General features: G+C 39.9%; 1 protein-coding gene and 1 long non-coding RNA gene across 5 annotated transcripts in view; one reads left to right on the top strand and one right to left on the bottom strand.

Moving 5' to 3' along the window:
* Positions 1–16321, top strand: part of slc12a5a (solute carrier family 12 member 5a) — a 165777-nt gene extending 149456 nt beyond the window's left edge. For 2 of the 4 annotated variants that reach the window (XM_044215104.1, XM_044215132.1), the window contains exons 11-26: positions 891–948; positions 1096–1270; positions 1389–1507; positions 1805–1903; positions 2035–2154; positions 3467–3571; positions 4044–4212; positions 4955–5150; positions 5388–5557; positions 5772–5903; positions 6781–6888; positions 7432–7557; positions 9068–9300; positions 9535–9549; positions 9782–9915; positions 12825–16321. In XM_044215104.1, the coding sequence (XP_044071039.1) occupies positions 891–948; positions 1096–1270; positions 1389–1507; positions 1805–1903; positions 2035–2154; positions 3467–3571; positions 4044–4212; positions 4955–5150; positions 5388–5557; positions 5772–5903; positions 6781–6888; positions 7432–7557; positions 9068–9300; positions 9535–9549; positions 9782–9915; positions 12825–12916 (2051 nt within the window). In that variant the 3' untranslated portion in view covers positions 12917–16321. The remainder of the gene's footprint in view (positions 1–890; positions 949–1095; positions 1271–1388; positions 1508–1804; positions 1904–2034; positions 2155–3466; positions 3572–4043; positions 4213–4954; positions 5151–5387; positions 5558–5771; positions 5904–6780; positions 6889–7431; positions 7558–9067; positions 9301–9534; positions 9550–9781; positions 9916–12824) is intronic. The other 2 variants (XM_044215123.1, XM_044215112.1) reach the window with 2 other exon arrangements.
* LOC122884812 lies at positions 5017–7383 on the bottom strand. Its single transcript, XR_006379982.1, has 3 exons — positions 7078–7383; positions 5417–5577; positions 5017–5158 (listed from the first exon to the last, which is right to left on the bottom strand). It is a non-coding gene; the product is annotated as an uncharacterized LOC122884812 (long non-coding RNA).
* Positions 16322–16454: the final 133 nt, after the last annotated feature.

Genomic DNA, 16454 nt, shown 5'->3' with positions numbered 1-16454 from the left:
TCTGCTGTAAAATTAGATGTAAAAGAATAATAGATGTAAAAGATACAAGCATTGTTATGGCACATAGTCATGTAAAACAAAAGATTACTGAGCATAAGAAAAGTGGTGTGATGTGGTTTGGAAACAGCTGACACAACCTTTATTCCCCCTCACATTCTTATGTTGTGTAGCATGATGACTTTCCTTTGTACAAAAGTTTCAAATTGAAGATTTTTCATACCCTTAATTGTCAACTGAAACATTATTTGTCCGCTACGCATGTACTTCAGCATACAATACAGATGTGATTACAGGCCTCTGACTCTGAAGCAGCCATCTTGAATGTCTTCCATGTATCTCGACGTAATCAGCTTGGGGTCTAAACAAATTTGATTAGGAAGTCTAATCACATCATTGGGCTGCCTATGCAATCACAAGTTAATAAAGCAGAAGGATATTAGTTACAGTGTCATTGATCTTTGAGATATTATCCTAAACAAAATCGATTGATGTCTTTTTCTTTATTTTTTAAGATTATTTTTTCTGGCTTTTTGCCTTTATTGGATAGGAACAGCTGAAGAGAGACAGGAGGGGGTGGCATGCAGTAAAGGGCCCAGCTGCTGCGGTAAGGACTCAGCCTTAGTAAATGGTGTGCGCTCTACCAGGTGAGCTAGCTAGCCCCGATATCTTTTTTTTCAGTAAGTAAAGTTGATTGGTTTATCAGAATATTAAGTGCATCTTCAAAGGGAAAGGTTTATAATTGTTACAATCAAGTCCTGTCAATCACAGGTCTCGTCTAAGGAACATTCATGCCGGCTAAACAAATACCAAATATCCAACAGTTTAAAAACATGATACCTGTCCTATGTACCCATGAAATACCTTTACTTTCCTGATCCATAACTGCTTAGACATGACCAGTGTGTTTCTGTTTGGTGCCTGCATCGACGGTGTGGTCCTCAGGGACAAGTAAGTCCATCCTTGGTTAGCCAAGACAAACAACCCTGAAAATAACTAATTATTCCTTTCATAATATGCTTGCTATTAATTAAACAATAAAAAAAACAGGTTTTATGTGTTTTGAAATGGCAAGCAATCTTTTCTCATCTCCTTAAGGTTTGGAGAGGGAGTCCACGGGAACTTGGTGATTGGCACGTTGGCTTGGCCGTCACCATGGGTGATCGTGATTGGCTCCTTCTTCTCCACCTGCGGGGCGGGGCTGCAAAGTCTGACAGGAGCTCCTCGCCTCCTGCAGGCAATCGCCAAGGACAACATCGTGCCCGCCCTTCGGGTCAGTCTTATTTACATACTTTCATACTGGGACAAACAGCAAAAAGCACTCCAAGCAGACATACTCAGTGGTGGTCCAAAACAATGGTGGTAATATGTTTTCTGTGTTCTCCCTGCAGATCTTTGGCCATGGGAAGGCCAACGGGGAACCCACATGGTCCCTCCTGCTGACAGCTTGTATCTGCGAGAGCGGCATCCTCATTGCTTCCCTGGATGCAGTGGCTCCCATCCTCTCCATGTGAGAACTGAAACAAACTCTCTAATTTAGTGTAATTTTTTAAAAGAGATTTCAGAGCAGCCAGTCCCCTGCTATTCCTTAAACGATGCAAATGCCAAATTTTATGGGCTCAGGATTTAGCTTATCACCCAAAAGGGCAGGCTGCTTTTCTGCTTTGGTAATACATATAAATACCAGTGAGACAACATACTCCTTGGACTGCATTCAGGGTAAAATCACTCTGTTATGTCACAGGACATGAGAACAGCTGTGTTTTAAATATACTTTCTGTGTTTATGTATGTTATGTGTCCTGCAGGTTTTTCCTGATGTGCTACATGTTTGTGAACTTGGCCTGTGCTCTGCAGACGCTGCTGAGAACTCCAAACTGGAGACCCCGCTTCAAGTTCTACCACTGGTCCGTTCAGCAGCTACTGAGAGAAATAGCAGCTGAAGTTTTGTATTTTAAATAAACTTTCCGTCTTTAAATGTGTCTCTTCTGGGCCTCCATCTTACTGTCTCTGTCTATCTCTCTATCCATCTCTACAGGACTCTGTCATTCCTGGGGATGAGCTTGTGTCTCACTCTCATGTTCATCTGCTCCTGGTACTACGCCATTGTCGCCATGGTTATTGCTGGCTCTATCTACAAGTATATCGAGTTCGCAGGGTGAGTGGAGCGCAACCCCAGCAGAGACTGGATTCGCTGGCTGCCTTTAGCTTTTGCTGCTGTGTGTGTGTCTGTGTGTGTGTGTGTGTACTGTATTTTAAGAGTTTTCTGCTTCTAAATCCACACCATGAATCATTTTGTTTGGCTTTAAAGGGAAATTGATGTTTTTGGTTTTAGTCATGTGAGTGTTGATTTCCTAGCAAACCGCTTAGTATACTGTAGGAAACATGTAGATACCATGTGTTACACATAACATCCTCCTAATAATCATGGGCGGAGTATGAGACAACGGGCCAATGGGCACAGACATGTAAAACACCCCCCACTCCTCCTACATAGGAGCAAGAACTCAGAGAGCTGCAACTACAAACGATGTGGCTGCGTAGTCGTTTTGCATCTCTTTGAGTGATGTTTTGCAGTTAAAGCAGAACTCCCAGGTGCTGCTTTTGGTTCAGAAACTACAATCGTGTAGTTTGTAATTAGTTTTGCGTCTCTTTGTAGTCATTTTGTTTCTCTTAGTAGTCATTTTGTGTCTGTGACATTTTGCAGGCGAAGCAGAGCTCTCAGGTGCTGCTGTTGGTTGTTGGTTCAAAAACTGCACCTGAACTTCAGTATTTAGTTTACGCTAATAAATAAGATAAAGAGAGGCTATTATATTCCTGTCCAAACCTTCCTGCCACAGCAGATCCACTCTGACACTCCTCTGCAGAGATATTATACAAAATACTACTGCACACTATACAAATATTATAGGAAATCAGCAAAGAAAGCCTGAGATGAAAGTTCTGTTTTCTTAAATTAGAGTTATTTTGTTAAAAAATAGCTTTACTAATTTGACTGTATTTTATTGAAATGTTCCTTTAGCCTCAGTATGTTGCGCAGCTGTAATATGAAGGAAAAAATCAACAAAAACATTGGATGGATTTGGTTAGCAGATACTTAATATTAAAGGACTGATCATTCACTTCAAAGTGAGGCTCTGGCCGAGGGACCCCCGGCCCTTCTGGCCCCTGTGCCTGGGAGGCCCGCTCAGTAATCCATCCATGCTTATAATGGAGTAGTACAGAGCCATGCACACTGAGTATTTAAGTGATGCGATTCCCTGTGGTGAGTGGCATCATGTTAACTTGACATTTACCAGTGATGCCTAATCCTTAATCACATTGCATTATGTCAAACTGTCATCTAAAAGTAGATTTGTTTCAGTGTGCTGACTGTATCACTGTCAGTTTTTTAAATTTAGAATGAAGCTGCAAAACTATTGTTCATGTTTTGACTGACAAATATTGATTGCCGCTTGTCTGTGTCATAGTGCCGAGAAAGAGTGGGGTGATGGGATACGAGGTCTGTCTCTGAGCGCTGCACGTTACGCTCTCATGCGGCTGGAGGAAGGTCCCCCGCACACCAAGAACTGGAGGTATGACACACAAACACAAAGTCACACATTGTGTTGTTTTATCGTGGTTCTAATTAACATAGTAATTAACAACATGTCTGTACACGTTCAGCCATTTTCTCAGTTAATGTGATTCCCCTCATCACAGCTGTGAATTCATTTGTGAATTCATTCAACCTTTCATGCTGTTTATCTCTGTCTCTCTTTCCCAACTAGGAGTTTTACTTGGCCCACTTTGCCATTTCTTTCATCACACCTTTATTTGATTCTTCATCGCTTTCCCTGCCCTCCATTTGTTTCCCTCAACTTTTGTTTTCTTTTTTAAAGATTTTTTTGGGGCTTTTTGCCATTATTTGATAGGAACAGCTGAAGAGAGAGAGGAAATGTGGGAGAGAGAGGGGATGACATGCAGCAAAGGGCCACGGGCTGGCCCTCGACTTTTTTCTGCCCTGTGTATTCACTTTCTCTCCCCTCTGCTCTCTCCTCTCTTCAGGCCCCAGTTGCTGGTTCTGGTTAGTACAGACAGAGAGCAAAATGTGGAGCAGCCTCGTCTGCTCTCTCTGACCAACCAGCTGAAGGCAGGCAAAGGTCTGACCATTGTTGGAACAGCTCTAGAGGGCACCTACCTGGAGAACCACGACCAGACTCAACGTGCAGAGCAGGTAGGGAGCCTCAGCTATCAACTACAGTTTATAACACCTTAAAATAATCTTTTTAAACTTCAAAAGAAAGCTCTTTCAAATTCTGTTCTTCTATGGAAGAAAATGTATTTTTATTAAATTTGGTTTACAGACAAGAAACCATGCCTAGCTAGCTGGCACAGAGTTATATTTGAATGTATCTGACATACTTATCACAGTCAAAAGACAATGTTTATTTTAAAATCTGGGACCCTTTTTTAATATATATTGGAACAGACATTGCTTCCACCTTGATCAGGGTGTTTGTCTAACCTGGAATATATGGCTGTTTATGTATATGTACATGTGTGTACTTACTAATATTCATGTCTCTTTGTATTATATTGTTTTTTTACGCATCACTGGTAAATGTCAAATCTATCTAAACTAAAAATGTATTCACAGGTTTCTCAGTATATACACCACATGCATGCACCATATGACCATAGGCATGGTGTCAAATTAGGCTAATTGGAGTGTAAATGAAGAAAATACGGTAAATCCCAAAATACTTCTGTAAGCGTGGTCTGTACCGATGTTCAAATCAAATCAAAGTCAAAAGTGCAAAAGGCCTTGGCTCCAGAATGCAATCACAGCTATACAGATTTTTGGAAAGACTTTATCATTTACTATGGTTTTATACTTAAGGTTGTTATATTGGTGAGTTTCACGAGCTATCTTCTCTGCACCTTGGTAACAGTTATCCTCTGTCTTGCCTTTTTAGGCGCTGCGTAAACTGATGGAGACTGAGAAGGTGAAGGGCTTCTGTCAAGTAACCGTGTCCTCAAACCTGCGTGATGCCACCTCCCACCTCCTTCAGGCCAGTGGGCTAGGAGGCCTGAAACATAACGCTGTGCTGGTATCTTGGCCACGCAACTGGAGGCAGGGAGATGAGGACCAGACCTGGAGGAACTTCGTTGGTGGGTCACTGGGAAAGCAAATAAACCAATAATCCAATTCAAAAAGGGTGTTCCAATTGCTTCCTATTGAGGTCAACCACAGCCAATTAGCTACATCAAGAAAGCCATGCAAAACAAAATCCTAAATACCTTAAGAATTTGAATAAATCCTGTGATAATACTTTCTGTAATAAAGAAAGTTTGTAGAAGTAGTGTGGCTAACACCTCTGCCTCTCTCTGTATGCGTCTGTTCTGCAGAGTTGGTCAGAGAAACCACAGCTGCTCACCTTGCTCTGCTTGTCCCGAAGAACATCTCGGCCTTCCCGTCCAATGGAGAGCGCTTTACTGAGGGTCACATTGACGTGTGGTGGATTGTCCATGATGGAGGCATGCTGATGCTGCTGCCCTTCCTCCTCCGCCAGCACAAGGTACTGTGCAACAGTTATTACTACAAAAAAAACACAAAACAGGTAAATATTACAAGTACAGTAAAGCATAAAGATTTTAAAGAATCAGATTTGCCAACGCAAATCACATCATATAAAATAAGATTTACTAATGATAAAAACCTACATGAAGTAGTCACAGAAGAATGGAACAATTCTGTAAGGCTATGTCAGCAGTGTTGTTTTTGCTGCTCAGGTTTGGAGGAAGTGCAAGATGCGCATCTTCACTGTGGCCCAGCTGGACGACAACAGCATTCAGATGAAAAAGGACCTGACCACATTCCTCTATCACCTCCGTATTGATGCCATGGTGGAAGTTGTAGAAATGGTGAGTTTTCTCAAGACTAGACTGACTGTAACCACTTATATCAGAAACAAAATATATATATATAAGTACATCTATAAGCGCTTCAATCTCAGTGACACTGTGTTGACACAGCTGTTTACATAATTAGAGAATCCACTGATGCCTCCGGCTTAGCCAGTTGCTCCAGTGAACATGACTAGTATTGTTCACAGGCGGGGAACCAATGAGGAAGCATGACTGCCTAATCTGCTGGTTGGTGGGAGGGACAGCATGAAATACAGTGCGTTTAGAGGCATCGGTATGCTTCAGCCAAAGTGTTTGTCGGATGGTCGAACAGAGTCTGAAGAACCTCAATTTTTGTAACTTTCCAAAGCCAACATTCACGCCCACTTCACCAAGTGATAGAACGGGTATGCAGAGGTGGGAAAATATGCAGCAACTAATTTTATCTCTCAAGCTCTTTTTCATTCTTCACACAATTACTTCTGTCACTTTTCGTGTGTACAACCATGAATGCCTTCGAGGAAAGATTGTAAGTGAAAGTGTGTGCCATTATGACCATTTGTACCATTCATCGTGTCTTGTCCCTCTCTATGAAGGCAGGCTTTTCACTCTGCCCTCAGGTGCGGCCATTCAGAACAGATATAAACACATTTGCTTTGAGACGTGGTCGGGCAACACGCCATTTGAACTAGTTTATGCTTATGTTTCAAGCATACCTCATCCTTGGCATTCTCCAGGTGAAATGCCTCCCTGTCAGGCTATATGTGTATCTGGTTGAGGCACATTGTATCAGAGGACTCAGCAGAGATTTGACTATACTAGTACATGAATGTGAAAAGCACAAAAAAACGGGAATAATAAAAGAAAAATTAACTGTCTGTTTCGATCATCTTAGCATGACAGTGACATCTCAGCCTACACTTATGAGAAGACCCTGGTGATGGAACAACGGTCGCAGATGCTTAAACAGATCAACCTGACCAAGACCGAGCGTGAGAGAGAGGTAAGAAAGTTTGTTTATGTCAAAGTTTTGTTGTTTTGAAAAGCATTCGAAGATGCACACATAAACTTGACATGACTTGACGGGCCGACTTGGCATGATTCGACTTGACTTGACTTAACATGACACATAAGCCCCTCTGGACAAAAGCATATCTATGGTTAAATCGGAGCAGTGGGACACCATATTTACCCTCTCTATCAGTGTTGACTACAGCCACAGCAGCAACTGCTTTGCTTTTGTGCATGACAGCATGGTGGTGTTTTGACAGCTGTGGAAAATAAAAGATATTGATCTCAGTGTTATACTGTTATTACCTCCTTCAAATTCTTTGTTGAACTTTAAGTTTGCCTGGTTCTCCAGGTCAATAAATTTAATTAGTGCAATGGAATTATCCTCACTTTTACTTAACTTTTTTGTTGAGTCATTGCAGTGATATACAGTAAATAAATGTCTTATAAAAATACATTCCTGACCTATCTTGCCCCTCATAAATATTGATAATAAAAAGTCTATGTATCTAAAAAATCTCTCCTTGCTTTGCAGATCCAGAGTATCACCGATTCATCCCGTGGGTCTATTCGCCGTAAGAACCCGGCCGCTGTGACTACCCAGCTGAGTGTGACCGAGGACCCGCCAGCAGCCAGCAAGGAGGAGAAGCCTGAGGAAGAGGTAGAGCAGTTGACCTCAGTTTGAAGTGTTAAGTTTATTTGGATGTTCATATGTAGGTGATTAAACACAAAAGAGATAAAACTACGCACCCAGTGGAGTTGTGATTTTATTTTATTTTTGTTATAAAATTTCTAAAGAATTCACATGATAAAAACTGGATTAAATAGTAGAACACAACACAGATTAAAGGTCAACTCTATAACTCTATAATTTAAAGGAATAGTTCGACATTTTGGGAAATATACGTTCCTGCCAAGAGTTAAATGAGAAGATGAATACCTTTCTCATGTCTGTCTGTTAAATAAAAGGCTACAGCCAGCAGCCTATCTTAGCTTAGCTTAGCATAAAGACTGGAAACAGGGGGAAAGAGCTAGCCTGGCTCTGTCCCAAAGATACAAAATCCACCTACCAACACCTCTAAAGTTCACCAATTAACAAGTTATATCTTGTTTGTTAAATCCATACAAAAGTGTAAAAGTAAAAGTGTAAAAATTACAAATTGCGGTTTTACGGGGGTTATGTGCGGGACTATTTCTTAGCTGGATGCAGTTACTTCCTGGAGTTAGCCAAGGAAACTAAAAAAGAAGGAAGGATCATCTTATTACACAGCTTTGTTGAATACTCGATTCTGATTTTTTATTTCTGAAGAGCAGACCGCATGCTATGAATAAGATATGAATAGAGAAGCACACTAAAACTCAACATATCTACGCCGTATGATCTTTTTAGAAGAAATTCCTCTTACCAAATGAAAGAACACACTTCAGAGAATACATTACAGATGATTGACAGGGCTAATAATGGCTGTTATGGGAATATCACATATTCAAATGAAACATTTTCAAACCTCAATATTTTCAAGGGACACTTCACTTGCAACTTTTTTTTAATTTGCCATAGTGAGAATTCTAATTTGACTTGCCATGAGCCCTGTTTAGTATACCTATAATAATCTTTGGATTCTATTTGGAGACCAACAGCAAATAAACAATATCGAACATTTAGAAAAATCAGTCAGTAATGTATTATCTGAAGTATATTCTTTCATTTGGTATGAGAGTGATATTAATCTTCTCTCTCAGCAAGACAACAAATAAGTGTATTTCCCAAAATGTCAAACTTTTCCTTTTACATACAAACGTTCAGCCCAGGTAAATAATTTGATTCCAGCATAGTTGAGAAGAAATGGTCCCTTTTCTGGTATCAATTCAGAGTTTTAGATTTCTGTTGAACTGATTGTGTCTGCTCTGCAGGTTAATTTTAAGGTAATGTAATATAGATTCACTTTTTTCTTGCCTCAATCACAGCCTATGTTACTACAAAAGAAACCACATAATATGCAGACTAAACAACGTAAGGCTCCTTAATCACACTTGTCTTTCCTCTCCCTCTCAAACACTGTGGCTCTCTGTGACTTTACCTACATTTCCACCTCAATCGTGACTCTTTCAACCTTCCATGTAATGTACATGTAAATCCACATCCGTCCTCTTTTCCTCTTGTCTCATAGTCAAAGTCGGCCTCTTCCCCTGTGTCCCCCCCTTCCCAGGTCCAGCTCATCCACGACAACACCACCCCAGCCAGCCCTGCAACCCCGGCCACCCCGCTGACCCCCGCAGAGGGGGCTCAGAGCCCCGGGGAGCAGGTCCAGATGACCTGGACTGAGAAGTGCGACGGTGAGCCAGCCAAGCCGCCTGGCGCAGCCACACCAGAGGGCATCAAAGACATCTTCAACATGAAGCCGTGAGTGCTTTGAAATGCTCATTGAACCTTCACCTGTTGCGAAGGTGAATTACCTTCTTGTTCCTGACAAAAACAGCCTTGTCTCCACAGTCTTTTTTTTTTATGTTCAATATAGCACCAAAGAGGTCTGACAGAATACTGTTAAAGGATTTATAAGGTTAGATACACTAAAAAAAAACATTCACAGCTTAGTACTCATACTCATCATGTCTTTCTCTTCTTGCCATGCTGCAGCGAGTGGGAGAACCTGTAAGTATTTAAGTCCCTATAAACATCACTCAGTCCATTCACATCTCATACTGACCAAGTTAGCCGCATGAGCAGATGAAGATGGAATACTTTTGTGTGAATGAGCATCTGTCACCTCGACCAGCTTAGTATCATGAAGTGTTTCATAACATGTTTTGAAATATCACATATCTAGGTCTTAATTAGTGTGAAACAGTTTGACCTCCTTTTCTGTTGCCTTGTCTTCACTTAGGAACCAGTTCAATGTGCGACGTATGCACACAGCGCTCCGGCTGAATGAAGTCATCATCAAAAAGTCCTCAGAGGCCAAGCTAGTCCTCCTCAACATGCCCGGGCCACCCAAAAACCGGACAGGTGACGAGAACTGTATCCTTCACCCTCGCAGAAGTAGATTTACTGAGAGGAGTTCCTAATAAGTCAGGCAGACAGTGCTGCATTCCTTTCAAGTAAGTAATAAGCTTCGACGCTGTGGAGTCACTTGCACTCTGACTATTGTTTGTGTGCCAGGAATTAACTTTAAAATATTAAATTACAATGCCACACAGGCAGTTCTAGATATCTCCAATTTTGGGGGCTCAAAATAAATAATAGAAACAAGGTTGGAGGATCTGTATTAGAGTTTTTTTTTATCTGAAAATTATCCTCAGGACTTATAAGAAATGAGGGAAGCTCAAACACATCCTTGTAACAAGGAAAAAACAATGATTTATGTAGCTGCTATGCAGGATTCATATACTGTCTAAGACTATTAGATCATGGGTGTACCATGTCACAGAATGTCAATTTTTTATTCATACCCAGTACTGTGGATCCTATGCCATTGATTTACTGACCCACGTAAGTATAAATATAATAATCAGACTTCGTAAAATTGACATTCAGGTGGTGTGAAAAACAGTGACGTAGTGGCGCTCTACAGATACAATCAAATTCAGTTTAAGCCTCTAGGTACTTTCCTACTCCAGGAAAAAAAACTTGGATTTTGTGATTTTGTAAGTTAATTGACTTAGTTTCAGGAATAAAAATAGCACTGTGATTTGTTATCAGAAAATATGTGCAAGATGGCAACAGAGGCAAAGAACTAATTAGGACTTATAAGCAGACAGTGCCATTGCAGGCAGAAGATGGACATTTTAAATAACATTTGCAGGTAATATTTTTGTTTTATTTTTAATTTTTTTGCACACTGCATTTCACTTCAAATAGGTTTTTTGTCAGTTACAGTGAAGTATATAAAACAAATTATGAAATATGTTTCTGAGACTGTCGACATTCTGAAGCACTCTTTATACCATCTCCTGTCAGTGAGAGTTGATATAAAGAGTTTATCTGGTATTGATAGCAATTTAAAGATGCACTTATCAATATTTTGATATAAACAATTTATGACAAGAGTATGTGTAATGTGACGAACCCACACAAGACTACTATCTGTCACAAGACTGCAGTTCCCCTCAGCTCTACGGACCATTTCAGCGTCTTTAGCTTGTTTTGTTTTAGTTTTATGGCCTGCAAATTTACTGTTGTGGTTCACTCTCACTGCTCTCATGAACGTCATTTCCAGCAGCAGGCAGCTGTTTTCAGCAAAAAGGCTCTGATAGACCGACAGTCACAACCTGCTCAGCACCAAACAGCAGACAGACAAAGTTAGCAACTTGCTGGTGAACACGGTGGAGCATTTAGCAGCCAGATATTTACCTCATGAGTTGGTGGAGACCAAAACAAAGCTTAAAGGTGGGGTATGTGATTCTGGAGAAATCCAATACCATGATATAGAGCGAACAACAATACAGTAATGTAATGTAACTAACGTTAGCTAGGCTGTGGGTTAGCTTAGCTAGGTTGTGGGTTAGCTTAGCTAGGTTGTGGGTTAGCAAACTTTCCCGACAGTTGCCGCTGCCAAGCTAACAGCCAGAGAGGACGAGACAGTTTCCTAGAGCCAGCAAACCAGCTCCAGACAGCGATACTTACAACTCTCCAGCTACTATAGCAAACATCACAACAACAGCATATCTTGGCAGACTAGAAAATAAGCTGAACGTCCGTGGGCAAGTCATTTAACGTTGACACACAAATCATGACTGAAATAGTGTTGTGTCTTTGTTTATTTCCCATTTACAGAGCCAGGGCTGTGTACAAACACCAGATATATTTTCAGCGCACACACAGAACAGACAGCTAGCGGACCATGAGGAGATATTCGCTGAATATGACAAAAAGACAAGTATTGGATCAGAATTGCATAGCCCAACTTTAAAGGAAAAATGTAATAAGTTGGCCCGAAAAACGTGTCCAAATGAATGCTAATGTGGTTCAATAGGCAATTATTTTTAAACATGATCACCTAATAAATGTATAGGGTGGTAATATGTCAATGATGTGTTTATAGCTTGTTCTGTTGCCCCCTAGTGGCAAAATAAATCAATGAATGCAGCTTTAAATTGAAAGGACAAAAAGGCTTTTAGCATAATTCTAAACCATGTGGAAACAAAATTGCCATTCGGTAATAATATCAAATCAAACAAATACTACTATTACTACAGGAGAATAAAAACAGAAGAGACAAAAACAGCCCGTTTCATCAGAGAAGGATTAAGGGGTTAAACGCTGGACAACTGTAAAACCTGGAACATGGACTAGAGTAAAGAGAGCTATTCCTGTTTACTGCTGTTATCCAACTAACTTAATAATGAATTTGCTTCTACAGGTAAATGCAAAAAGTGTGTCTTAAAGCAATAGTTCAACAATTTGGGAAATATGCTTTCTTGCCGACAGATGAGCACATCGATACAACTCATATCTATCCGTTCAATATGAAGTTATAGCCAGCTGCTGGTTAGCTTAGCTTAGCACAAAGAAACAGGGGAAATGGCTAGCCTGGCTGTGTCCAAAGGTAATAAAATCTGCCTATCAGCATCTCCCGCAAGTGACTGCTCCTGGCCAAGAAATAGTCTGGCACATAATCTCCCATAAAACCACAACTTGTTATTTTTATACTTCAGTTTTTGTATGGATTAAATAAACAAGGTATAAAGTGTCAATTAGTGATCTTTGGAAATGCTGGTGGGAGGATTTTGTTACTTTTGGACAGAGCCAGGCCAGCTGTTTCCCCTGTTGCCAGTCTTTATGCTAAGCTAAGCTAACTGTCTCCTGGCTCTAGCTTAATATTTACCATACAGATGTGAGATCTTCTCATCTAACTCTCAGCAAGAAAGCAAATGAACATTTTCCCCAAAATTTTGCTTTGTGTAGTTTCTGTAACTCTTCTCTCCCAGACATGGAGTTCCTCGAGGTCCTTACTGAGGGTCTCAACCGGGTCCTCCTGGTCCGCGGAGGCGGCCGCGAGGTTATCACCATCTACTCCTGAAAGAGTAACCCCCTCCCCCACTACCACCCCACCCCTCCCTCAGCCCTGTTCCTGTGTCACCTGTACTCCCACCCTCTCATCAACACTGCTTCATCATTATGTCACCCTTGCCGTTTATTTCTGTAAGATAGTCCTCTCACACCCAACCAATAGCCCAGCTCAGCTTCAGCACCTCTCCCTCAGCTCCATCCCCAGCAGACCAATGAGCAGTATCACATGCTCAGCTACCAAACCCTTCATTCTAGTCCAGTAAGCTACTATAACTTTTGTAGGCTCTAGACTAATTTTGATGCTATCTAGATTTGTTCTAAAAGAGACTTTTTTTTCTTTGTTAGTGTGTAATCTACTGAAGTAACTCGCAATGAGTCGGAGTCACTGTAAGGAGGAGGCTGTTGTGGTGGGTGTGGGTTGTTAGCTGAGGTGTGAGCGCACATGCATGTATGTGTCCGTCTTTGCTTAAATCTCTGCAGATTCTTTTTGTTTTGTTTTGTTTTGTTTTGTTTATTCAAATACAAATGTGGCATAGCAGCGGCTTCTGCTCGGAAAGAACGAGAGCCAGCTGAAATGAGCTCAGTGTATGATTGTCTGTTTTGTTCCCTCGTGGTGATCGGACACCTCCCACAGCGCTCCAGCCTGTTGTCTTTGATGTGATTTATCTTTCAAAGCAAAAGACACTGCTACCCACGGTCAGGACCACCAGCTGGAAGGAGGAGAATAGAGTCGTTAAGTATGAACTGTGAAATTCACATTGATATTCGAAGAAGACTGAAAAAGGCACGTGGATCAAATCTGCAGTATTATCTTTAACCTGATCACTCCTGAGCATGACATCCTTATAACTGTGTGTTTTTACCACACGTGTTCTGTTACTGCCATCACTGTCTCTCTACCAATTGTCCTTTCAACTCATTTCTTAGTGGCTGTTTATCCCTGTGGCCACTGTCAGTGCCAAAAACAAATACAACAAGGCTAGCTTAGTTTGTAGAGATTGACACGTAATTAAACTGTGAATAGTGTGTTTCCTAGCAGAAGCAGAAGGATGGTGTGACAGCAGAATGGGGAGACAGTACAACACCCCCCCCCCTCCGAGGAGATTATCATTGCCAGCACCCCTCGACCCTCGTGTGGATCACTGTAAATAATGTACAAGCTCTGACGCGTTGTTCAGTATGAGTGTAGTATTTTTGTGACATACTAAAAAGCTTCTAGTGGAGAGAAAACGTTCCTTCGCTCAGAGGGACAGCTCAAAAATGCTGTTTTTAAAATGTATTTATTTATTTATTTATTTGGATGGCATAGGCTCCTGTCACTATGGTAACTGTCATTGTAACCTCGACAAGCACTGCACCTGCACTGTCCGCCACTGTGCAACACCTGAAATTTTAATGAATTCATCAAATTCATTAAATAAAAAAAATACTAAATGTTATTTTTTCATCTAGAGAACAAATATGTATTTATGTTTATAGACAGAAGTTACACATATTGATGAAATAGTTGTATGTCATTTTGATTATCACTCAAACATATATTGTTGTTTCGCCTAATTTAGATACATTAAATGTGCCATATCAAAGTATTTTTCAAAGAGAAATAGTGAACAAAAAAAATCTATTGCTTAAATCAGAGAGAACAAAGCGTGCTAAAAAAAAAGAAGCAAAATGAGGTGTCTACATGAAACTAGTATGGTGATGACACTGTAGTTGGAAAGTCACCCTATAGATAATAAGAGAATAGCTGTTCAGACCTCCCTAAAAACTACCAACGCTCAGATTTGACGTAGGCATATCAGCTCTTACCAAGGTGAGATTCTGAACATCTATCGATTGTTTATAGGGTCTAGTCTAAATAAATAGAGAGGACAATGGCTTCTGTAGCTGGGAAACTCACTTTGTCCACAAGCCTGAACTCTATGCAGTAGACTCTCCAGTGAGATTTTATATCCTTTAGATTGGTTAAGATTTGAGCCACACATGTCCCTGACTGAATGACTTGTGAGCAAATCATATTTTGGTTCAAAAAGTGCATCTTGGAAGGAATGTGCAATAGTTGAAATCCGGACTCATGTGATCATGTTATTTATTTTTTTACACATATATTTTGTATATGTAGATTTCGTAAGTCTTAAAAAAAAAAAACAGATTCATCTCACTCTGACCAAGGACAGCTGTCACTTTACTTTTATTTTGGTTTCTTTTCTTGAAGAAACTGTTTTTGGTCATTTGCACTTGTAGTAGAAATATGAATATAAATAAATACGTATATATATACAGTATATACAATATAGGGAAGCAAAACAAATTAGTTTCTAGAACTATTTAAAAACAGTATTAAATGTTTTTAGTGTTGCTTGAATGTCTGACCATATGTTGTGAATGCTGCTAGTATCAATAGATTTATTTGTATTGTAAATAGAGATGACTAAAGCAACATTAAAGATCAAGTGGAAAAGGGTATAGACATACATATCAGTGGTGGTGGTTGTCAAACAAGACAAGGCTGTACCTGTAAACATTTGGCCTGTGATCTCTGGACAGGGTTAACTTTCTGTTTTATTAGAAGACTATACTGAATACCTTGATGCAATATTACAACTAAGGGCAAATCAGCCACCCTTTTATTCTCTTTTTAAAAGAAATGCTCTCTTGATTATTACCATCTTTACCCTAAGTAAAGTTAACCAACTTTAAGATATACAGAAAGAGATTTACAGAAATCACCAAATGTTTAAATATGAATATTTCTGGATTATCTGCTAAACTTTACTGTTTGCAAATTTTTAACACACCTACCTTTGACACCTGTGATACTTAAGAAGCAGCCACTCCTAGTTTTCAGAGATTTTAGGGTGCCAAGTGAAGATTTTCTTTAATATGCTTGTCACACTTAACACTGACAAAGGGGTTGTTTAACGCTCACATCAGTTTTTGAAGAACATGGCTATTTTGGGATTGTCTCCACAACATTGCCTGCATCAACTGAGCCTTTTCAATTTATTCAAAAGAGAAGATATCTGATGTTTATTGAAGAGGTTTATTGGAAATGCATTTATTTATTGAATTATAAATGTTTTATAATTGCTGTTTGCATGGTACTATGTGGCAATATTTGTTTTAGTGGTTTCTATAGTGATGACTTACATGTTCAAGGTGCAGAGTGGGGCAAAAGGTTGTCAAATGTTCTCATTGAGTTATAGATTTTGAAGTGGCGACATGGCTAGACCTTGAAAACAAGTCTTTTGCAAAAAATAAGACAAACTATGAGTTCACTATATTGTTACTTGTTATATTTTAATCTTGCTCAAGTAGTCTTATGTAACGTAATAGGAGATTTTGAGTTTGCAAATGAATGAAATGGTCATTTCACCTTTGTAAATATATATCACTTAAGTCAGAGACACTGTAACCTACTAGTGTTGTCTTTTGTTGTACACTGTTCTATCACTGTGGACAAAGTCTTAGAGTTTTGTAAGATTATGTGCAATATTGTTCTCACATTGGTCATTTTTCATTTGCTCACAGTTATTTCTTTTCTATCT

Source organism: Siniperca chuatsi, linkage group LG2, assembly GCF_020085105.1.
Source record: "Siniperca chuatsi isolate FFG_IHB_CAS linkage group LG2, ASM2008510v1, whole genome shotgun sequence".
Classification (NCBI taxonomy): Eukaryota; Metazoa; Chordata; class Actinopteri; order Centrarchiformes; family Sinipercidae; genus Siniperca; species Siniperca chuatsi.
Note: the sequence above shows the minus strand (reverse complement) of the source record. Positions and strands in the feature narration are given on the sequence as shown.